The sequence below is a fragment of the Pelophylax lessonae genome, assembly GCF_965119305.1.
Source record: "Pelophylax lessonae genome assembly, chromosome: 11".
In the NCBI taxonomy this organism is placed as follows: Eukaryota; Metazoa; Chordata; class Amphibia; order Anura; family Ranidae; genus Pelophylax; species Pelophylax lessonae.
This window is the reverse complement of record NC_138778.1, coordinates 108,597,059-108,621,255: the sequence shown is the minus strand read 5'-3', so window position 1 is coordinate 108,621,255 and position 24,197 is coordinate 108,597,059. Positions and strand designations below refer to the sequence as shown.

The 24,197-nt window shown below is 50.7% G+C and overlaps 1 protein-coding gene across 1 annotated transcript; it reads right to left on the bottom strand.

Annotated features, from left to right (window-relative positions):
- Window positions 1-15,589: 15,589 nt before the first annotated feature.
- On the bottom strand, window positions 15,590-23,964 carry LOC309566906 (uncharacterized protein; the record flags this gene model as incomplete). Its single annotated transcript, XM_082272247.1, has 2 exons — window positions 15,590-16,561; window positions 23,695-23,964. The coding sequence occupies 2 exons, from the start codon at window positions 23,962-23,964 to the stop codon at window positions 15,590-15,592; spliced, it is 1,242 nt and encodes a 413-aa protein (XP_082128373.1).
- Window positions 23,965-24,197: the final 233 nt, after the last annotated feature.

The window sequence follows — 24,197 nt, the reverse complement described above, 5'->3', positions numbered from 1 at the left end:
GGCGGCCCCGCGCGACCTGCGGGAAAATGGCGTCGGCCTGTGGAAGATGGCAGCGGCCTGCTGCGGCCTATGAAAGAGCTATCGGCCTATGCGGCCTGCGGGAGCCTGTGGGAGGATGGCGGCCTGCGGATGGCGGTAGTCCAGGCACAGGCATCGGCCTGTCTTGCAATCTTATCAGGTAGAATGCTCTTTGTATATGGCCATCATCACAGTATTGCCACTGACCTTAGTCATAGTCCCTTAACAGTGCCCACTATACAGTGACTTTAGATAGTCGGCTCCCAAACCAAGCCTCCTGGTCTTTTATTCACACAATCACACTCAATTGGGGGATCTGTGACCTGTGATAGGATAGAGGGGAGACCCAGGATCCTGAGCGTCCGACCATCCCAGGGAGGGGCCCGCGTCCACCAACAAATCCGTCAGGGGGAGAGGGGGGAACATTCTACTCACCATACCGGAAACCAGGCGGGCGCCAACTATTGACAGAACCCCTCTCCACCGAAGTGGGGGGGCTATTGACCAATACGGATGCCGTGACTCAGTTTCCAACTGGTCGTTGGCGTCCAGGCGAGACGTTTAACTCGCAGGGTCAGTCCCCGTCCAGTGGGACTATGTCGCGGCCGACCCAGCGTGGAGCTAGGGCCTGCACGTGCTCGCAGGCTGACTGGGGTGACCACTGGATCTCAACATCCAGCCCGTCGCCCAGTTCAGGTTACTTGCTTGAAGATCTCACAGGAACAACTGGAGAAAAAAAGCTGTCTATTAAAAAAAGTCTTTCTAAAAAAAAAATCTTGCCAGGACCAAGGATCCCAGCAAGGAACTTAGGTCCTTACTCCTAACTAGACAGAAAAAAACTGACTTCCTGTAGCAGAGAGAGAGAGAGGATATACCCTCTGGGACTGCCCCTAAGGTGTGGCCAGAACGTTTTCCTTCCGTCTAGTGTCCTACTCCTGTAGAGGGCAGTATAACCCAATGTGTTATTAATCAAGAGGACTGCGTCTGTCAATGAGCGACAGAGAAACGGTGGCACAGCACCTTGCAAATTAAAAAAATATATATATTTTATAGTTGCCTGCCAGTGAGTGTCAGGTCCACAGACTGTACTGTACCCACTGCCCAACACTCATATAGGGTGGCACAGCACCTTGCATGCATAGTACCACAAATCTAAAAAAAATCACAGGCAGAGGCAGGCCACCCCTCAGGGGCCGTCGTGGTCATGGTGCTGTGATGCCAATAATTGGCCCTAGAATAATGCCCAGTGTTCAGAAGCCACGTACCCTGAACTCAAAAAATTCTGAGGACATAGTTGACTGGCTTACACAGGACACCCAATCTTCTACAGCTTCCGCTCGGAACCTTGATGCACCATCCTCCTCCAGCTCAGCTTCGGGCACCTCTCAATTTACCGCCCGCCCGCCGGCACCGGCACCAACACTAGCACCACAGCCGCTTCACTTGATCTGTCAGAGGAGTTATTTACACATCAGTTGGAAGAAATAAGTGATGCGCAACCATTAGTGCCAGAGGATGTAGATAACGGGGATATGTCTCAGTCAGGCAGCATTATACACATGGACGTACATTGTGATGATGATGATGTTGTACCTGCTGCTGCTGCTGCCTTTGCTGAGTTGTCAAGTGAAGCGGCTGATGATGACGATGTGTCCATGGATGTCACCTGGGTGCCTGCTCAAAGAGAAGAAGAAGAGGGGGAAAGCTCAGATGGGGAGACGGAGAGGAGGAGGAGACGAGTTGGAAGCAGGGGGAGGTCATCGCAAGGAGCTAGTGGTACAGTCAGACAGCATGTATCGGCACCCGGGGTCAGCCAGACAGCACGCCAATCAACGCAAGCTGTTGCCACCACCAGAATGCCGTCATTGCAAAGCTCAGCAGTGTGGCATTTTTTTTGTGTGTCTGCCTCTGATAGCGATGCCATTTGCAACCTGTGCCAAAAGAAACTGAGTCGTGGGAAGTCCAACACCCACCTAGGTACAACTGCTTTGCGAAGGCACATGATCTCACATCACAAACGCCTATGAGATCAACACATGAGTACAAGCAGCACACAAACTCAAAGCCACCATCCTCCTCCTGGTCCAGCATCTTCAGTCACATCAACCACTGCTGTCCTTCTTGCCCCCTATCAACAACCCGCCACTCCGCCTCTCACCAGTTCCTGCTCATCTGCCCACAGTCAGGTGTCTGTCAAGGAAATGTTTGAGCGTAAGAAGCCAATGTCACAGAGTCACCCCCTTGCCCGGCATCTGAAAGCTGGCTTGTCGGAACTCTTAGCCCCGCCAGCTTTTACCATACAAGCTGGTGGAGTCTGAGGCCTTCAAAAAATTTGTCGCTATTGGGACACCGCAGTGGAAGGTACCCGGCCGAAAATTTTTTTCACAAAAGGCAATCCCCAACCTGTACTCTATTGTGGAAAAGGAAGTCATGTCATGTCTGGCACACAGTGTTGGGGCAAGGGTCCATCTAACCACTGATACCTGGTATGCAAAGCACGGTCAGGGCAGGTATATCACTTACACTGCGCATGGGGTAAACCTGCTGGCGGCTGCCAAGCATGGAATGCGTGGCTCTGCAGAGGAGTTGGTGACACCGCCACGACTTGCAGGCAGGCCTGCTGCCACCTCCTCTACTCCTCCTACTCCATCCTCTTTGCTAACCTCGGCTGAGTCCTCTTCTGCTGTTGCGTCTTGCTCCACACCAACTGCACCCCCCAGATCCCCAGGGGCTATTCCACATGCCGGATATGACAGTGTCACGCCGTCTTGGGGTTGGCTTGCCTGAAAGCAGAGAGTCACACCGGACCAGCACTACTGTCCGCCCTGAACACACAGGTGGATCAGTGGCTGACCCCGCACCAACTGGAGATCGGCAAAGTGGTGTGTGACAACGGAAGCAATTTGTTGGCGGCATTGAATTTGGGCAAGTTGACACATGTACCGTGCATGGCACATGTGTTGAATCTGATTGTACAACACTTTGTGCATAAGTAGCCAGGCTTACAGGACGTCCTCAAGCAGGCCAGGAAGATGTGTGGCCATTTTTAGGCTTTCCTACACGGCCATGGCGCACTTTTCAGATATTCAGCGGCGAAACAACATGCCAGTGAAGCGCTTGATTTGCGACAGCCCGACATGTTGGAATTCAACACTCCTAATGTTCGACCGCCTGCTCCAACAAGAAAAAGCCGTCAACGAGTATTTGTATGACCGGGGGGGGGGGGGTGCTAGGACAGCCTCTGCAGAGCTGGGTATTTTCTTGCCACGTTACTGGACGCTCATGCGCAATGCCTGTAGGCTCATGCGTCCTTTTGAGGAGGTGACAAACCTAGTCAGTCGCACCGAAGGCACCATCAGCGACATCATCCCATATGTTTTCTTCCTGGAGCGTGCCCTGCGAAGAGTGCTGGATCAGGCCATAGATGAGCGTGAAGAGGAAGAGTTGTCACCATCACCACCAGAAACAGCCTTATCATCGCTTGCTGGACCTGTGGCAACGCTGGAAGAGGAGTCTGAGGAAGAGGAGTCAGAGGAGGAATGTGGCTTTGAGGAGGAGGAACACCAACCACAGCAGGCATCCCAGGGTGCTCGTTGTCACCTATCTGGTACCCGTGGTGTTGTACGTGGCTGGAGGGAAGAACAGACCTTCAATGAGATCAGTGAGGACAAGGAATTGGACATGAGTAGCTCGGCATCCAACCTTGTGCAAATGGGGTCTTTCATGCTGTCATGCCTTTTGAGGGACCCTCGTATAAAAAGGCTGAAAGAGAACGACCTGTACTGGGTGGCCACGCTACTAGACCCCCGGTATAAGCAGAAAGTGTCTGAAATGTTACCGAATTACCGGCAGTTGCAAAGGATGCAGCAGTTACAAAACAAGTTAAAAAGTATGCTTTACACAGCGTATAAGGGTGATGTCACAGCACAACGGGAATCTAACAGGGGAAGAGGTGAAAGTAATCCTCCTCCTACTACAACCACGCCGGCAAGGAGAGGACGCTTTACAGACATGTTGTTGATGGAGGACATGCAGAGCTTTTTAAGTCCCTACGCATCGCCACAGCCCTTCGGGGTCCACCTTCAGAGAACGACTCGACCGACAGGTAGCAGACTACCTTGCCTTAACTGCAGATATCGACACTCTGAGGAGCGATGAACCCCTTGACTACTGGGTGTGCAGGCTTGACCTGTGGCCTGAGCTATCCCAATTTGCCATAGAACTTCTGTCCTGCCCCGCTTCAAGTGTCCTGTCAGAAAGGACCTTCAGCGCAGCAGGAGGTATTGTCACTGAGAAGAGAAGTCGCCTAGGTCAAAAAAGTCTAGATTACCTCACCTTTATTAAGATGAATGAGGCATGGATCCCGAAGGGAATGACAGTGGGGGATGCATTTGACTAAAAAAGGCCTGATGAGATGCCTTGAGCTAAAAATGGTCCACACGCTGCTGTATTTAATCTCTGCATGCCGGATGACTTACGTGACTTCTCCGCCACCAACTACGGTTCAAGCCGCAATGTTTTAGTGAACTTTCTGCCTGAAAAACTTCAATTTTTCTGGCCGCTGCTACAGCAGCAGCTGCAACAATACCTACTTTTTCAGGCATGTGTACATGCTTAATTTTTCTGGCCTCTGGTGCTACACTGTGGCTGCAAAAAACAAAAAAACGCCCATACATGTGTCAATTCCCCTTCGTGATCGTTACCTTGTTGTGGTGAAGGGGCTTGCTTATCACAAGCGTTCACCTCTAGGAGTGTGCTGGCAATGTTGGCACACCCCAGATGATAAGGTCGTTGCTTCATTATGAACAGACCAAAAGCGATCCGCTGGATAATTTTTCATAGAAAATACATTAATTTTCTTTATGATCATCTTGGGTGATCATTAAAGCCTACTAGGCCAACAATGGGCCCACACTGCAGAATCATTGTTTTCTGGGTCACTTAATTGTCACTGAACTACCTCAGCACGACCATAAGCTTTGAAAAACCGCCATCGCCTGCAATCTCCCAAACGTGCGCATGAGCACAGTCATCACTACAGCAAGATTGACGCATAGAGGAATAAAATTTATGTCATGAGTGTGTCAACTATTGACAACTCTTTGCAGTTGTCTAAAATCTATTCGATACACGTCCCCTGATAGGGGACGTAACAGGGATTAAACTGATAAGAATAGTACCACTTAACACACCACTCATATAGGATGGCACAGTACATTGCACGGCGCACGCGCAGTGCCCAAAATTGGAAGTAAGAGGACAGACCAACCATCTTTTTCCATCTCCCGGTTACTAAAATCTATTCCGTACACCGGCCCCTGATAGGGGACGTAACGTAACAGGGATTAAACTGATAAGAACAGATTTTTTTAATTAAAAAAAAAAAGAGTACAGCCTCTGCGAAGCTGGGTATTTTTTGGCCGTGTTACTGAATGCTCATGCACAATGGCTGTAGGCTCATGCGTCCTTTTGCGGAGGTGACAAACCTGGTCAGTCAAACCCAAGGCAACATCATTGACCTCATCCCATATGTGTTTTTTCTGGAGCGTGCTCTGCGAAGAGTACTGGATCAGGCCGTAGATGCGCCTGAAGAGGAAGAGCTGTGGTCCCCATCACCACCAGAAGCAGCCTTGTCGTTGTCGATTGCTGGACCTGTGGCAACGCAGAGAGAGGAGTCTGAAGAAGAGAAGTCAGAGGAGGAAGGTGGCTTTGAGGAGGTGGAAGACCAATCACAGCAGGCATCCCAGGGGGCTTGTTGTCACCTTTCGGGGACCCTTGGTGTTGTACGTGGCTGGGTGGAGGAAGAAACCTTCAATGACGTCAGTGAGGACAAGGAACGGGACATGGCTAGCTTGGTATCCAACCTTGTGCAAATGGGGAGTTTGCGGTTGTACAAATGGACTGACTGACTGTTAAACGGGGAGTTTGGTCTGTCAGAATTTGGTCTGTCACTGTTAAGCGGGCGTAACCCTTACACTACCTGATTGATACAACATCATACCTGATCGTATACACACACTGAATGTTTTAAAGCACGTTATTCCAAACAATTTAGGAATATTAGGAGATTTATGCCCTTTATGGATTAAAACCCGACTCTGCGTCAACTACGTAATTTTCCATGGGACTTTTGCCATTGATCCCCCTCCGGCATGCCAAAGTCCAGGTGTTAGTCCCCTTGAAACAACTTTTCCATCACTATTGTGGCCAGAAAGAGTCCCTGTGGGTATTAAAATTCGCCTGCCTATTGAAGTCTATGGCGTTTCGCCCGGTTCGCGCACATTTGCGGAGGTTCGCCGTTCGCGAACGGCAAATTTTAGGTTCGCGACATCACTACTGTAGAACCTTATAAAGTTCAGGAGATGCATAAAAGTTTTCCGTTGTTACACAATAGCCCTGATTTAGCAATTGCTCAATTAGTGAAAGCACAGAAGATGTTGCCATTCCATAATTGCTGTATTTTTCATCAAATTTTGTTCCTTTTCCAGTGTATATCACTGAATTCCAAATGTAGCCCATTGACGATTCGCATAGCATGTAGGATTTTTACGCCAAATCGTGCCCTCTTTGATGCAATGTATTGCACCCAGCTGAGCCTTCCCTTGTAGGCCATTAGACTTTCATCTATGCTGGGCACCGCTCCTCAGGAAGGATGTGCTGGAACTGGAGAGAGTCCAGAGAAGGGCAACAAAGCTAATAAAGCGACTGGAGGATCACAGCTCTGAGAAAAGACTACAAGCATTGAACTTATTCTCTCTGGAGAAGAGACACTTGAGAGGAGATATGATATCAATGTACAAATACAGTACTGGTGACAAACTATTCAGTGAAAGGGAATATAAAAGGACTCACGGCCATTTGGTAAAATGAGAAGAAAAGCAGTTCAACCTAAATTGCCTAAAGCAGGGGTGTCAAACTCAATTTCATCATGGGCCACATCAGCAATGCGTTTGCCCTCAAAGGGCCGGTTGTAGCTGGGTTGCATCAGCAATGCATTTGCCATCAAAGGGCCAGTTGTAGCTGGGTTGCATTATGTACACGGTGCAGAGTTCAGTATTACCTCAGGATTATTCTACGTACAGAGTGAAGGGTTCAGCAGCTCACTATGTACAGATGTCAGGGGTGCGCTACATACAGAGAGCAGGGTTCAGGGGTCCGCCATGTACAGAGTGCAGGGTTCAGAGGTGTGCACTACGTACAGAGAGCAGGGTTCAGAGGTGTGCGCTACGTACAGAGAGCAGGGTTCAGGGGTCCGCTACGTACAGAGAGCAGGGTTCAGTGGTCCGCTACGTACAGAGAGCAGGATTCAGGGGTCTGCTACGTACAGAGAGCAGGGTTAAGGGGTCCGCTACGTACAGAGAGCAGGGTTCAGGGGTCCGCTATGTACAGAGAGCAGGGTTCAGGGGTCCGCTATGTACAGAGAGCAGGGTTCAGTGGTCCGCTACGTACAGAGAGCAGGGTTCAGGGGTCCGCTACGTACAGAGAGAAGGGTTCAGGGGTCCACTATGTACAGAGTGCAGGGGTCAGCAGCACGTTATGTACAGAGGGCAGGGGTGCGCTACGTACAGAGAGCAGGGTTCAGGGGTAACGACGTACAGAGAGCAGGGTTCAGGGGTCTACTATGTACAGAGTGCAGGGTTCAGAGGTGCGCTGTGCCCACTGGTGCAACATCTCATTTCCACTGCTGATCCTGGGTTCGGACATCTGCACCCAGCACTTTGCCCCATCCCCCCCACCTATAAACACATCTTTCTATAAACCTCTTTAGCTCTCCTCCCTCCCCCCCACCTTCCAAAGAAAACCACACATCTGTACTCTCTCCTACCTGATTTAAGATGGCATTTACAGAATGCTTTCATGGCCACTACTGCTACAAGTCCTCAAAATCCTGCCCTCAAGATGCAGCTGCTTGATGCAGATTAGAACACACAGCCACTGGAGCCGCCAGGTACCTCTGCCACTGACAGACTATGCTGAATCAACAGCGCATGCGCTCAGCTACACACAGCCAGGGAGAGGAGGAGGAGGAGAGTGCAGGAGAGTGTGTTTACTCCTGTTGCCAAGGAGACTTGTTCCGTGACAGCAGAAAGCAGCTGGCGGCTGGGGGCCGCTCCTCGGGCAACATCACAATACCCGGCGGGCCGGATTCAGCCCACGGGCCTTTTGTTTGCCACCTGTGGCCTAAAGGGTTCTATACCATCAGAGCGGTAAGGATGTGGAATTCTCTTCCACAAGCGGTGCAAAACTATTAGATGGGCACCTTAACGACCACAACATACAGGGGTATACAATGTACTATTGACATAGTAACTTATACACACACTCATCATAGGTTGAACTGGATGGACTGGTGTCTTTTTTCAACCTCACTAACTATGTAACTATGAAAACCTCCAGATTTTTAGAGAAATTTTTAAGTACGTTCATTTTTCACCATTTTGCAAAAAAGGCGCAATGTAAAATTTACAAAGATTTGTTATTTATTAACTCAACACAGGATAAGACTTTATATTTAGTAGGAATTCAGCAGGAATTTTGTAAAATTAGCTGTGTTTTTATCTGCCAGTAATGCTTTTAGTGTATTTTTTACAAAAATATTGCTTTGATAAACATCTGCGCAAATTCTGTGTGGCCTAAAAAATCAGTAGCACCTTCTTTTTATTCTAGACCTCGTATGCTTTCAGAAAATGTATAGTTTTGTAGATCTTTCACAAATTCTGAAAGCTGTAGGAGAAAAATGAAAACCTTCAGATTTTTAGAGAAATTTGGATATTTACACTTTTGCGTCTGTTCGATTTTCAATATTTTGCAAAAGGCGCAAATTTAAAGTAACAAATATTTGTAATTTATTACCTTAATACAGTTTAACCACTTAAGCCCCGGAGGATTTGGCTGCTAAAAGACCAGGGGGCAGCGGGGACTCCGATGCACTCCGATTGCCGCCTGACACCCGCGATCACTCCCCGCTGAAAGAGAAGGACTGGCAGCTGTTGTGAACACAGCTGACCCTTCTTTTCTCTGCAATGATCACAGAGCTCCTGTGATCCTTCTATATAGGATCACAGGTCTCTGTGATCATTTCACAAGCCACGCCCCCCACAGTTATACAAAAACAAGGAAGCTGATACAGTCTAAATACTCAATATATGTATATATACACATTACTTACACTATGATTTTACTTAATAGATGCATGATGTGCATCCACCCCTGAGGAAGCGAATTATACTTTTTATATGATGCAGGGCTTTTATCATGGTTTTCATGTATATGCCTATGTAGCGGCCAGAGGAGTAGGGGACTGCAATGCAGAATTCAAGTATGGTACAGCAGACAATGAGGCTGAAGCAGAAACCGGCTTTATTAACCAACAGAGTATAATGGCCGGAGAATGATGTTAACAGATTACATAGGTTTACAGCAAAGTTAACTGCAACGTGATACATAAAATGGCGCTCCCGCCAACGCACACACAGGAATACAGGCTACTCTGCTATATGATCCTATCTGATTCCCGCTAACCGGGACACGTTGCTGCAACGCTCTGTCTACAGAAACCTACTCTATGCCCTGCCACAGGTTAGCACCGGTGCACACTCACAGTTCTGTAGGTACAGCTGCTTTATCTCAGTCTCCGTGATGGTGGATGCAGTAAGGTCTCTGGATCTGTTCCTTGCTGTCTGTAGCTGCAGTCTCTTATGCACTGGTCTGGGTTTCTTTGCAGGTTGTTTATCTTGTTCTGTCACTTGGAGGTCACTGCAGTCTGGCCCCTTGCTCTGTAATTTGCTTGAGGTGCTCTGGGATGTTCTCTCCTCTCTTTCTCTGGTTCTCAGCTGCAGTCCGTAGTACCACAGTTCAGCGCTGTCTCCTCTGGCAAGATCCTGTTGCTCTGTCCCTGGATTATACAGTCTAGATGCCCCCTCAAGGCCACAGCATACCGTCCCTTTTCTCAGCTCAGCACAGCCATCGAGACACGACACCACACCATCCCAGGAACTTCCTGCTTCCTCTTCCTGTCCAGAAAGATTCCCTCACTTAAAGCAACAACAACAACTGTGGATTATTCTCAGGATCCTTGAGGCAAACTCCTCATTTTCCACCCGTACTTCGTAGACCGGGCCATTGGGGTACACTCTCCTGATCACTTTGTAAGGTTGTACCTCCCAACGCTCACTCAACTTGCCTCTGGGACGTTTCTCCCGCACCAGTACCCGGTCTCCAGGTTGCAGCGGAACCTCCTGGAGGGGAGGACGGTCAGTATGAGTTCTCTCTTGCAAACGCTGGCCTGCTAACCGGCGGATGGTCTGGAGCCGCTGACGGTGTTCTTTCAACCATGAGGTGGTCGATCGTTCTATTAAGTCCTGTGGTTGTTCTAAATTCAGTTCAACAATTTCCCGGCCAGCTCTGCCGAACAATAGCATGTATGGAGTATACCCGGTTGTGTTGTGAACCCGATTATTGTAAGCCCAGACTAATTCATGGAGGTAGTCTGGCCAGTGCATCCTTTTGTCTTCCTCTAATGTCCTCAACATCTGAAGCAAGGTCCGGTTGAAGCGCTCGCAGGCCCCATTCCCTTGGGGATGATATGGAGTTGTCCTGGATTTTTCAATGCCATACAGTCGATGTAGCTCCTCCATCACTTTCCCTTGAAAGCACGCTCCTTGATCTGAATGGATCCGCTTCGGACACCCGTAGACTCGGATGAAATCTTGACAGATGGCCCGAGCTGCAGACTCTCGAGTTGGGGTGACCACTGCAAATTTAGAGAAGTGGTCAATCATGAACAGGCAGTATTGTGGACCTCTGGCGGATTGTCCCACAAGAAGATAATCTATCATCAATACTTCCAGCGGTTCTTTGGTCTGTATGGGCTGCATGGGTGCCCTCTGTTCGATGCTTTTGGTGAGTTCACACATTCGACACTGTCGGCAGACTTCCTCAACCGTGGTCTCCAGTCGTGGACAATATACATAGCGTTGCAGCCACTGGAAGGTCTTAACTGGCCCGAAGTGCGCTCCAAATTCATGAGCCTCCTTGGCTACCTCTCGTGCCATGCTTCTGGGTATTACTACCTGCCACCTTGCCTCTATATCAGCAGGCTGCTGCCACTTGCGGTACAAAACAGCTCCATGAACTTCCAGTCTATCCCATTGGTGTAGAATGGACTTCATCTCGGCATCAAGCTCAGTCCTTTCTTCTCTGTCAGGTTTTCTTCGCTGGGAAACCCAACCTTTCATCTGCCGCAGTCCGACATCTTCATCCTGTATTCGGCCCCATTCTTCATTGGTTCTTCCTAATGCCTTGGGTAGCACTCGGGCCTCCCCACTTGTCTGTGTTGCAACTGCTGGAGGTGTGAACCTGCGGAAGTCTGGAGTTTCATTCTCTTCTTTTTGTTCATCCAGATCCCCTACTGGAGTCTCAAAAGTAACCCTCGACAGACCATCGGCATTAGTGTTCTCTGTAGCAGAGCGGTAGCGCATCGAGAAGTCATACTTGGCAAGGCGAGCTGCCCAACGCTGCTCCAGGGCTCCCAGCTTGGCAGTATCCAGGGGACACTTTGACCCTTGGGCCTCCCAGCTGTTCCTCTCTGCAGCTCATTCAGAGGACCCGCAATCTTTGCGTAGTCTTTGATGAATCGCCGGTAATATCCGGTCAGACCGAGGAAAGCCTTCAACTCCCGTGTTCTGGGCGCTGGCCAATGTTGTATTGCAGCCATTTTGTCTTGAGATGGCAGCACCCCATCTTGGGACACCGTATGGCCTAGGTACTCTATCTTCCTCTTGAAGAGATGACACTTCTTTGGCTTTATTTTCAGGCCATGGGATCGCAACCGCTTGAGTACCTGTCCTAGTCGGTCTAGGTGTTCTTGAAAAGTAGCGGAGTATACAATGATATCATCCAAGTATATCAAGGTTGCTTCGAAATTCAGGTCTCCTAGACACTTCTCCATCAGCCGCTGGAAGGTGCTCGGGGCATTGGATAGCCCGAATGGCATTCTGATTGTAGGAACACATGACTAGCGTAGAACAGATGTCACTATAAAACCTGGCTAAACGGCCAACCCACGACCCACTTGCACCCTTTCACCTTTACCTTATCCCAATAATCGAGACGACACCGTAAGTGGAATAAAATTGGCCATAGCAGCCCTTTTATTAACCAATTTCAAATTAAATTAACATAAAGGAAAAACCATTCCTTAAAACAGAAACGTCAAAAAACAGTTAAAGCTTTTGTTGGTCTTTGAGGCCCCCCATTTTAATGTTCAACTAAATACTACACTGCGGGCCCATTTAAACATACTAGGCCTCCAGCCGCAAAACTCCAGCTCTGAGACAACACTCTACCCGCAGTGTACCCATGTTTCCTTCCAGTCAAACTGACCTCAACTGAAACGCACCAGTGGGTCCCGAACCATTATCTTGACTTAAAGGTTCTTGCACCTGCCAGCAAAGACCAACAAAAAGACGCCACCGCACGCCAAGGGTGAAACCTTACCCTTGAGTGCCCCTCCACACCCCCAACGCCCTCTGTATACCGTCCTGCAACCCCAGAGCCCACAGGTCAGTCTCCACGGCATTTAGGTGCACCCCATAGCCCCGCAAGTACCTCCAGGTCTCAACCTCCAACTCCAGGTGCCTAACGACCACGCCCCCATTGCGACAGACAAATTTCCCCACTGCTTTGTTAACTTTTATGCGGGCCCTGTTGACATGCTCCACCGACCTGGCCAAACGCCAGGGAGTACGGGCGATTGTCAGACCAGACGATGATCAGGTCCGGGAAGGACACACGGAGACGCAGGAAATCCAATTGTATGTCCCGTATAAGTTCCCGCATGGATCTAACCGCCAGATCATTACCCCCCACATGAAGCACCAGCCCATCCGATGCCTGCCCCACTGAGCAAATTTATAGACCTCAGGCACCACTCTGCTCCACATCATACCCGGCACCCCCAGCCAGCGGACGCAGGCTTCCTGTCTGGTAAATCCTAGCTGTCTACCACCGGGACGGACATCTGCTTGCCTGGCACCCCAAATCACATACGAGTGTCCCAATATCCAGACGAGGCACGGTTCACCTGAAAGAAACAAAACAAAAGGCAAAATAACAGCAAACCCCCCGCAGGTTCCTTGTACAAACACAGACGCACATACCAAATCCCCAACGACAATCACAACAGATGAGGACAAACATACAACGAAAACCTCTTAGAATCCCACCTACCAATGTGCTTAACCACATCCTCATCCAACCTCCGTGGCCGCCCCAATGCGGAAGGAGTGTGAGGCATAGCATTTTGCATCCAAACCCAAGACCCTCAAACACTTACGGAACACCCCGATGAATTGATATCTGGACAAGGAAGCCCCATCAGCGTGCACTAAAAATGAGCCACCCACCTGCGGCTGGACAGCCAAAAAAGCACTCGCATTGCTAACCGGGCACAAAGGCGATGCCGGCATTGCAAACAACCGGACCCGCACGCCCCTACCCAACTGATCCGTTTTGGACCGACAGAGCAAAATGTGAACTTCCTCCCCCAGGCGGACACATCCTGCGCCAACAGGCCCCCGAAACACCCTTAGAGGGGCTCACCAATTCCCCAATCCGAAAGGCCCCAAAAAACGCCAGGCAGAACGCTGCCCGAAAAAGGAGGACTTCATAAGCAGTTAAACACAGCGTACCCAATGTAGCTGAAATATCCTGCAAGAGGGGAAAGGATACAGGGCGCCTACTGTCCTTACGGCGATGGGCCCGCCCATACCCCTTCAGAGCTTGCCGAACAACGAAGTCCTTCGTAAAATCGTAACTACCCTGCAACTTAAACAAGAAGGCCAGGCCGGCCAACTTGCGAGCCACGGCAGACGCCGACCCACCCTTCTCAAACTGTCGCGCCAGAAAATAAAGAACCACCCACCAAACCTCAGGATCCCCGCTATCCAGCTCTGCCAAACGCAGCACCTCCCACCACTCGAGCCATACTTTGGAATATGCTGACCACGTAGCCTCACTCACAGAACGTTGGATCCAGCCGGCGAGGACCCCAAGGCAATCTCCCACAGCCACTCGGGACACGGGACCCCTTGTTGCTCCGCCTCCGGCGCCAGCTCTTGAAACCGGTCCCACTGAAAACGAGACAAGGCGTCAGCTAACGTGTTGACCACCCCCGGAATGTGCACAGCATAAAGAAAAACGTTCAATTTAAGGCAACGCAGCAGCAATTGTCGCAGCAGCCGAACCACCGGCTGCGAGGAAGCCGAGGATCGGTTAATCACCTGTACCACTGCCATGTTATCGCAGTGCAGACGAACCCTCAAATCCCGGAATGCGTCCCCCCAAATCTCCATGGCGAGCGCCACCAGAAACAGTTCCAAAAGGACCATGTTCCGAAGGAGACCTGCCACAGACCATGACGCAGGCCAAGGCGCCGTGCTCCACCGCCCACGATAAAAAGTCCCATACCCAGTGGAACCCGCCGCGTCCATGTACAGCTCCAGGTCAAAATTGCTGACTGGCCCCGACATCCATAAAGCCCTCCCATTGTAGTCGACCAAGAAACTGTGCCACAGTCGCAGGTCCTCCCTATGGTCCTTGTTGAGGCGGATAAAGCGCGGGCGATGTTACTCCCGCCGTGGCCTCCGACAACCTCCTACAAAAAACCCGACCCATTGGCAAAATCCGGCACGCAAAGTTCAGCTTGCCCAACAACGACTGCAAGGAGCGAAGCTGGATTTTGTGAAGGCCCAAGACAGCCTGAATCTTCGACTTGAGCCCAAAGCTTGTCCTCCGGCAGGCGACATTCCATAGCGTCTGAATCCACCACAATGCCCAAGAAGCTAAGCACCGTGGTAGGGCTGGCACAAGCGGAATCCCAAACTGAGCCGCGATGTGCTGCAACGTAGCAAGAAGCACGGCACACACGTTGGAGGAAGGCGGACCCACGCAAAGGAAATCATCCAAATAATGAATGAGGGAATTCGTCCCAGACACGTCCTGCACCACCCACTCCACAAAAGAGCTGAACGTCTCAAACAATGCGCAAGAAATGGAACAACCCATAGGGAGGCAGCGATGTACATAATAAGCCCCCTGCCACCGGCAACCCAACAGGTGAAAACTATCCGGGTGAACCGGAAGCAGCCGAAAGGCGGCTTCAATATCAGCCTTCGCCATGAGTGCCCCCCGCCCATAGCGCCGAACCCAAAACACAGCCGCATCGAAAGGCGTATAAGCCTCCATGCAGGCTGCCGAATCAATCGCATCATTCACCGACCCCCTCTTCGGGAAAGAGAGATGGTGAATGAGACGAAACTTATTGACCTCCTTTTTGGGCACCACACCCAGCGGAGAAACCACCAAATTAGGCAATGGAGGAGCGGGAAACGCTCCACCCATCCGACCCAACGCCACCTCCTTCTCTAGCTTGTCGGACACCACCGCAGTATGCTGCAGTGCGGACCGCAAATTCCGCGCATGAGGGGGAATGGTAGCCATGGAGCAAGGAATACGAAAACCATCTGAAAACCCGGCCTCTAGGAGTTGAGCCGCTGCCCTATATGGGTATCTACTTAGAAAAGGCAGCATCTTTTCCAAGATCACCGGCGTCGTCCCTTTTTTGACCAGGCTCCCCGGAGCGTCCCTTACCCCGCTTGAAACAGCGGGACAACGGATGGGCACCTCCGCAACCAGAGCATTCGTGCTTGTAGCGACAGGACCCCCCGAACTTACAGGAACCATCGTTGAATTGCCAACAGCAACCCCGCCGCTTATTGACCGACTGCCCGGGGGTAGAAGAACCGCCACCCCCCCCTGGAAAAAACTGCGGGGAAGCCCGCGCCGACGACATAAGCCGCATCCAGAGGCTAATGTCTTTGTGGTCCCAGCGCAGCGACTGTCGAATGGCCTTCCGTTGACGGAACTGCTCATCATACCGCAGCCACGCCGTACCCCCATACACCCTGTACGCCTCACCAATAGCATCCAAGTAAAAGAAGAGAGCCGAACAAGGTTCGGGGTTCTTCTCCCCAATCACACTAGCAAGAATCGCGAACGCCTGCAACCAGTTAGCGAAAGTGCGGGGGATTAACCTATACCGCCGCTTCTCCTCATTCTCCTTCTTGTTCTCCTCCGGCTTGATCCTATCCAAGTTAAATTTTTCCAGCGGCAAAAGAGTAAAGATTTCCACGTACTCACCCTTGACAATCTTCTCCCTGACCTCCGCATTCAGATGCGCACCCAACGGTCCCTCGAAGCAAACATAGACTTCGCACCTCACCGAGTCATCCAACTGGACCGTGTCCCCCTTCTTAGCACTGTCCCCAGCCGCAGCCCCCTTTTCCGACCCCCCTGCCGCATCCCCCACCGCTGTGGAAGCGGCCTCCGGGGATGGCACGACTGCCGCGGCCTGTACGCCAACCGCCCCGTGGGCCCCAGGCGCCGGCACAAGCCCCGCCGTCACCCCCCCAGAAGCGGGCAGGACCCACGCCACCACTGGCGAGGGGCTAGCACCCCCCTGCGTGTCGAATCGCCCGACCAGCTGCCCGCAGCCCAGACAGCAAGGAAACTAATGCCCCATCTGACCCAACAGCAGCAGGCTTACCACCCGCCAACTGGACAGATGCCACCTCCCCCCTAGTGGGCAACCGCGACCCCGACGCGCTGCCCCCACCTAGACCCAACAGTTCACGTAAAGAATCACAGACAGACACAGAAGTCTCACACTCACCGGGTTGCCCAGGGGTGGTACCACCAGCCGCTGCTCCGGAAGCCCTCTCAGCTGGGCCGCTTGAAGTCGCCTCCTCATCCGAACCCGACAGCTCGCCTTCCGACCGATCCATCGCAGGTGGAGATGCCTCCGTGGAGGGCCATAAAGGGGGCCTGCCCCCGGATGCCCGCAAACTGTGTGGCCGTCCCGTGGAACCCCGCACACCGGTCCCGCCTCCAAATGACTTTCCGGCAGCATGCCCTGAGACTGGAGCGCCCGCCGTGGCATGACCCGTGCCCCTCTGCTGAACTGAAGCCCCGGGCCTAGTGGATCTCGGACACCTATGGGGGCTGCCGGCCAAGGCACCGGAGAGCCCGGCAGCCGCATCACCGCTCCTCCCCCGCTGAGACTCCTCCCCCACACCGAGAACCTCAGGGGAGGAGTCCGCATTCCTGCCTGACTGCCGCCCAGGGGAAGGGGGAGGGGAAACTGAGGCACGCCTACCCCTCCCACCCCCTGAGCTTCACTGCTGCCGAGGATTCCTCCCAGCGGCACCACCGGCCGAAGCAGTGGCACGCTTCGCCGGTGGGCCTGGAGGCTCCCAAACGGGGCTCCTAAAAGATTTACCAGCACGGGGGGGAGTCCGGGGAGAAACGCTCCGGAGGCCTGGTTCTCCGAGCGCGAGTGGAGTCCCGCCCCCCCCGCCGTCGCAGCCGGGCTCTGGTCACCCAGTACCGCCGCGACCTGAGCCTGGACCCAGGCCGCCCCATGAACCGCGGCCGCGGTGCGGAGACGGGAGAGCAAGCAGTCCAGCTCGGCCATCCTGGTGGGGAGAAGCAGGGGACCGCGGGCAGATGTGGGTGATAATGTGCCAGTGGGCAGGGCGGTGAGGAAGCTGCAAGTGCCAGCTGTGTGGCAGCTTCAGCACAGCAGTGGAGAGAGGAAGACCGTGCAGCCGGGAGGAGGCCTGCAGGCAGAGGAAAAAAAGGGGGGGTGCGGATGCCCCGCCGCACACCACGAGGTAGATGTACTGGGCTAGCTGAGGGTGAAGAGCAGGACAGCCGAAAGGAAGCCTGCCCCCTCCGCATTCCCCTAGGAGCCGGGAGAGCCTAGTACGCAGGGAGAGCGGGCAAGCATGCAGCCAGCGGGGGGGGAGGGGGCGGCCGGCTGGAGTACACAGCCGCACACCTGCCTGTCTGATATACCCACCGGAGGGAGATCGGCGAGCGTGCAGCCTGCGGGGGAAGGAGGGAGGGGGGAGGAGGAAGGAGAGAGCTGACCTGGCCGAGCAGCAGCACCGCCGCCACCGGGGGGGGAGGACAGCCCAGATAGCCCAAAGTGCAGACAGGGGAAGTAAGAGGGAGCCAGGCACAGCACAGACAGCAGCAGCAGGAGGGCACCAAGCGCGGAAGGAGGGAGGGAAGGGGGACACCACCTCACCAGGGACGCTTCTTCTGCCAAGTGAGGGGATTTTGGCGCCCCCCAGCAGATCCCACCTCTTCCTGCCTGCCAGCCCCACCTCCCCCTAAGCTAACTAAACAACTTAGGCTCCCCCCATGACACCACTGTCTACTTGTTTCCTAACTTAACCCCTACACTCCCCTGTCCACCTAGTCATGCTGGCCCTATGCTATTGCTCCGATCCTGCTCCGGGCCTCACCCTCCAGGGCAGCCAAAGCAATTTCTACCTGTAACTCTGGGCTGACATTGTAAATTCTTGCAGTGCTCTGTAATCTTGTCACCCAGTCTGACAGTGACATGTTCTTGCCATCAAATTTTGGCAGCAAGTTAAACAGCATGCCCATAGGGAGGGCCCTTGCAGGGGTTCCACCATTGCCTGAGGTACTCACATTAGCATCATGCACATTTCCTTCAGCCACCTCCATCTCTGTAACCGTACCCTGCTCGCAGCTCCACTTGTAACGGCCAGAGGAGTAGGGGACCGCAATGAGGAATTCAAGTACGGTACAGCAGACAATGAGGCTGAAGCAGAAACCGGCTTTATTAACCAACAGAGTATAATGGCCGGAGAATGATGTTAACAGTAATAACAGATTACATAGGTTTACAGCAAAGTTAACTGCAACGTGATACATAAAATGGCGCTCCCGCCAACGCACACACAGGAATACAGGCTACTCTGCTATATGATCCTATCTGATTCCCGCTAACCGGGACACGTTGCTGCAACGCTCTGTCTACATAAACCTGCTCTATGGCCTGCCACAGGTTAGCACCGGTGCACACTCACAGTTCTGTAGGTGCAGCTGCTTTATCTCAGTCTCCGTGATGGTGGATGCAGTAAGGTCTCTGGATCTGTTCCTTGCTGTCTGTAGCTGCAGTCTCTTATGCACTGGTCTGGGTTTCTTTGCAGGTTGTTTATCTTGTTCTGTCACTTGGAGGTCACTGCAGTCTGGCCCCTTGCTCTGTAACTTGCTTGAGGTGCTCTGGGATGTTCTTTCCTCTCTTTCTCTGGTTCTCAGCTGCAATCCGTAGTACCACAGTTCAGCTCTGTCTCCTCTGGCAAGATCCTGTTGCTCTGTCCCTGGATTATACAGTCCAGATGCCCCCTCAAGGCCACAGCATACCGTCCCTTTTCTCAGCTCAGCACAGCCATCGAGACACGACACCACACCGTCCCAGGAACTTCCTGCTTCCTCCTCCTTTCCAGAAAGATTCCCTCACTTAAAGCAACAACAACAACTGTGGCTTATTCTCATTAACAACAACAGTGACATCTTGTGGCTGAAAGATGCATGACAGTCTGTGGGACTTTCTCAATAGAAGTACAGTGTAATGGAGTTTAGTCATTCAAGGGGCTGACCCCCTACACCTATGTGGGATTTTATTATTATATGCTATTATTAATCAGTCTATCCTGTTGTACTGGACTGGACAATACAAATTTGTCATTTGTTTTATAAAATTACTTGAACTATATGGTATGTATTATTTTGTCTTGATAAGTGTGGTGCCTCATATAAACTCCCCTGGGAAAATGCAGCTACTTTTATAGCTTCCTTGTTTTTGTATGGACATTGGGGCTCTGATGTTCATTGTCACCATGTTCCCACGATTGATGGGTGACACCGACTATTTACTGCTGGCGCTACATGCCAGCGTGACGGTCAACACATCTGCTGCCACTAGTGAGGAGACCGCCTTCGCACCCGGCGGCCAAACCTCTCTCTGGCATTCCCCACATCTTTTAGGCAGCAGACATGGCGTTAGGGGACGCCCAATGCAAGCGTTTGGGGACTTTCATGACGGAGCAGAGCCTCACTTTTTTGGCACCATTCCTGGGTTTTCATTTTTTATCACTGTCAAAACTGAGTCCATTTTTTTTTACTTTGTTGTTTTTTAATTATTTTTTCCTTCTTAGCCCTCACTTTTAAGCAACAGTGTTTGGCTTTTGAAGTAATTTGCCCTACACTATATACATTATATAATCTAACCCTGCCAGTCAGCACTACTTTTGGTCATTCATACCTCATACACTTATTATTTTTACAGTCCCTGCCTGGCTTATTGGTTTCTTTAATCTTCCCTTTCTTAATCTGTATTTAGATACATGGGCATACACCTCATCACCGCCAGCTCTGTCCTCCTCACCACCCCTTCGCCCCTTGGTCCCCCCCCCCCCCCCACGGCTCCCGGGTTAGACTTTCCGGCCAACCACGGTTTCCAGTTTTGTCCTGTTTAGACTGATCCAGTAAGTACAGAACATTGATGGCTTATCTGTCCAATATTTGTCTCATTACTTATGATACAGTCTAGATACCCAATATATGTATATATACATTACTTACACTATGATTTTACTTTATGGACGCATGATGTGCATCCACACCTGAGGAAGCGAATTATACTTCGAGAAATGCGTAGAGTGTATATGATGCAGCGCTTTTATCATGGTTTTCATGTATATGCCTATGTTGGAATTGTATTATTTATATGCTATTATTAATCAGTCTATCCTGTTGTATTGGACAATACAAATTTTGTCATTTGTTTAATAAAATTACTTGAACCATATGGTATGTAACTATTATTTTGTCTTGATAAGTGTGATGCCCTTATATAAAGTCCCCTGGGCAAATGCAGCTACTTTTGTAGCTTCCTTGTTTTTGTGATTATTGTAGTAATGTCACTGGACCCCACAAAAGTGTCAAAAATGTCAGTCAGGGGTCTGATCTGTCTGCCGCAATGTCTCAGTCCCGCAAAAAAATCGCAGATCGCCGCCATTACTAGTGAAAAAAAAAAATTACATAAATCTTTCTTGTAGTTAGTAGACGGGATAACCTTTGTGCAAACCAATCAAAATACGCTTATTGCGATTTTTTTACCAAAAATATGTAGCAGAAAACAAATTGGCTTAAAATGTTGAAAAATTTAGTTTTTTACATTTTTTTTTTTGGGAATGTTATATAGCAGAATGTGAAAAATATTGTTTTTTTTTTTTTTGGAAGTCTCGCCCTTTTTTTGTTTATAGCACAAAAAATAAAAATTGCAGAGGTGATCAAATACCACCAAAAGAAAACTCTATTTGTGGCAAAAAAAGGACATCAATTTTATTTGGGTACAGTGTCGCACGACCACGCAATAGTCCACTAAAATAACACAGTGCCGAATCGCAAAATATGGTCATTAAGGGGGAAAATCTTCCGGTCCAGAGGTGGTTAAGGTCTCCCATGCTCCGCCCCTTTTTGAAAATCTCATGAGGGGGAGGGGCATAGTCAATATCACACAAAGCGCAGGTGTCCAAAGGATTGAGAAACCTGATGCAAAAGCTTAATAGAAGAATCAAGCTGCCATTGTCTGATTAGCAATTTCTAAAATTTCGAATCGGTTTTTATGTTTACACTATTGAATGTACCACATTGTTCACACACACACACACACACACACACATGATCAAGGCACTACAACTGAATTATAAAAAAAACACATGCAGAATCTGCATTTGGTGTTAACAAATGACAAATAAAATATATGATAAATGTATTTACTTTGAAATGTACTAACTTAAATGTCTTAAAATAAATACCATTAAGTATATTAACTTAAATATATATATATTTATAAGTACATAACTGTTCTCATCCAAGTTGGAAAATAAAACATATAAACTTTAACTGGATAAATGTTGCAGGTTAGGAACTGCAAACATCTACACTCTACACACCAGGATGGGAAATTATGTTTTACATGTTGCTTTTGGGTCATCAAATAGGAAGGGGAGATCAGCAAATGGGCATTCGCTGATCTCCCTTCCCTCCACCTGTTGGTACCTGCCATGCCAATCCTAGGTCTGCCAATGGGTGCATGGAACCCAGGAAACATGGATGAGGTGTGTGTGTGTGTGGGGGAGAAGTGGCCGGCACTAACGGGGGTGTGTGGAAGTGATCTGGTGGCTACACTGCTAATGTATTGTTTCCATACAACACTTGGCTTGTCAGGTTTATTTACAGTAAGTGAGATGCTTGATTAGGGTATAACCGAGGCCCACTCTTAGTCTTAAAATGAACCCACTCCCATTCTCTTAACTCTAAACAAAATGCTACTGACAACCGACTTGGAGAAAATTGTGGCCTAGTAGGCCATTTTATTAACAAATAACCAAAATAAACATTTTAAAACATGAAACCATAAATACTCCAGTATCACATAAGAAAGGGGTTGTTGGTCTTGGGAGGCACCAAAAATTCCAATTAAAAACGGTATCAGCATCAAAAATCCAACGGTCCCCAGCCGAACAACACCAGCTCGGGAACAAACACACTTCACCACTGATACCTTCTTGTTACCACTTCCCGGTTAATCCACTACTAACCGGGATACACTAGAGGGCTCCATACCTTAGATGGGTCACCCTATGCACTGTACCAAAAATCTGTTAACGCCTCCAAAGACGCCCAACCGCCACAGCACACAGGTGTGAAGCCGCAAAGCTCGTTGAACACCATCCTGAATACCAAGGGCCCACAAGTCGGTCCCCACCGCATTCAAATGCACTCCATCACCCCGCAGGTAACGCCATGTGTCAACCTCCAGCTCCCTGTGCCTGACCACCAAACCCCCATTGCGGCAGACAAAACGGCTAACAGCCGAGTTCACCTTAATGCGGGCTTTGTTCAGCCTCGCGACCGACCTCGCAAAACGCCACGAGGTCCGGCCGACAATTTCTGACCAAATGATGATCATATCGGGAAAGGAGGAGCGCAGTCGAAGAAAATCAAATTTGATATCTCGGATGAGGTGGCGCATGGATCGGACCCCCAGGTCGTTGCCCCCAGCGTGCAACACCAAGACGCCCGGCGCCCTGTCCAGCCGAGCAAAACTGTGCACTTCTGGCAGGACCTTGCACCAGAGCAAGCCCGGCGCGCCTATCCATCTAACAGTGGCCTCCTCCCTGGAGAAACCAAATTGGTGTCCGTTGGGCCGCACCTCCGCCCGCCTAGCCCCCCAGAACACATATGAATGCCCCACGATCCATATAAGGCAGGCAGCTCCCTCTGTAACGAAAACAGCAAGAAAACATGACAAACAAATCAATAACAGCACAGCCCCCCCTTTCCACTACTTACAACAAATGAGGACGAACGTACAGTTTAAAACGGTTAGATTCCCACCTACCAATCCGCTTTAAAACCAAGTCATCCACTCCCCACCTGGCGGCCTCAGTAGCCGCCCCGATGCGGAAGGAGTGCGAAGAGTAATCGCCGGCCCTGTAACCCAGAACAGACAGACACCTCCGAAACACTTACCCAAACTGAAACCTGGACACGGATGAGCCGTCCATATGCACCAGGAAAGAACCCCCAACAGGCGGGTGTGCCCCCAGAAACTCTTGCAACACGGACACCGGGCAGAGGGGGGAACCCCCCACCCGGTACATGCGGACATACGTACCCCTGCCGGCTTGGTCGGTTTTGGATTTCCACAGAAGAGCCAGAACAACTTACCTCTCCCGCCAACAGGCCACCAGGAACCTTCCTATTATTGCTAACCAATTCCCCAATACGGAACGCCCCAAAAAAGGCCAAAACAAAGGCTGTCTTGAACAACAATGCCTCGTACTGGGAAGAGCACGTGCAGCGCACCTGACTCACCAACTCCCCCAGCATTCCAAACGAGATTGGACGACGGCCGTCCGGCCGACGAGAACCCCGCCGATAACCCTTCAAGGCCTGGCGAATCACAAAGTCTTTTGTAAAATCAGGGAGACCCCACATTTTGAACAGGAAGGCCAAACCCGCCAGCTTACGGCCGATGGCCGATGCCGACACCCCCTGCTCAAAATTCAAACAAAGGAAATACAGCACAAGGGATGGATAGTCCATACTTACCGCACCTGCTCCAACCCGCTCCAGAAGGCCCGCCCACTCCCGCCATACCTTGGAATACGCAGTCCACGTGACATCACTCAGCGACCGTCCGACCAAACCAGAGGCGATCCCAACGCAAT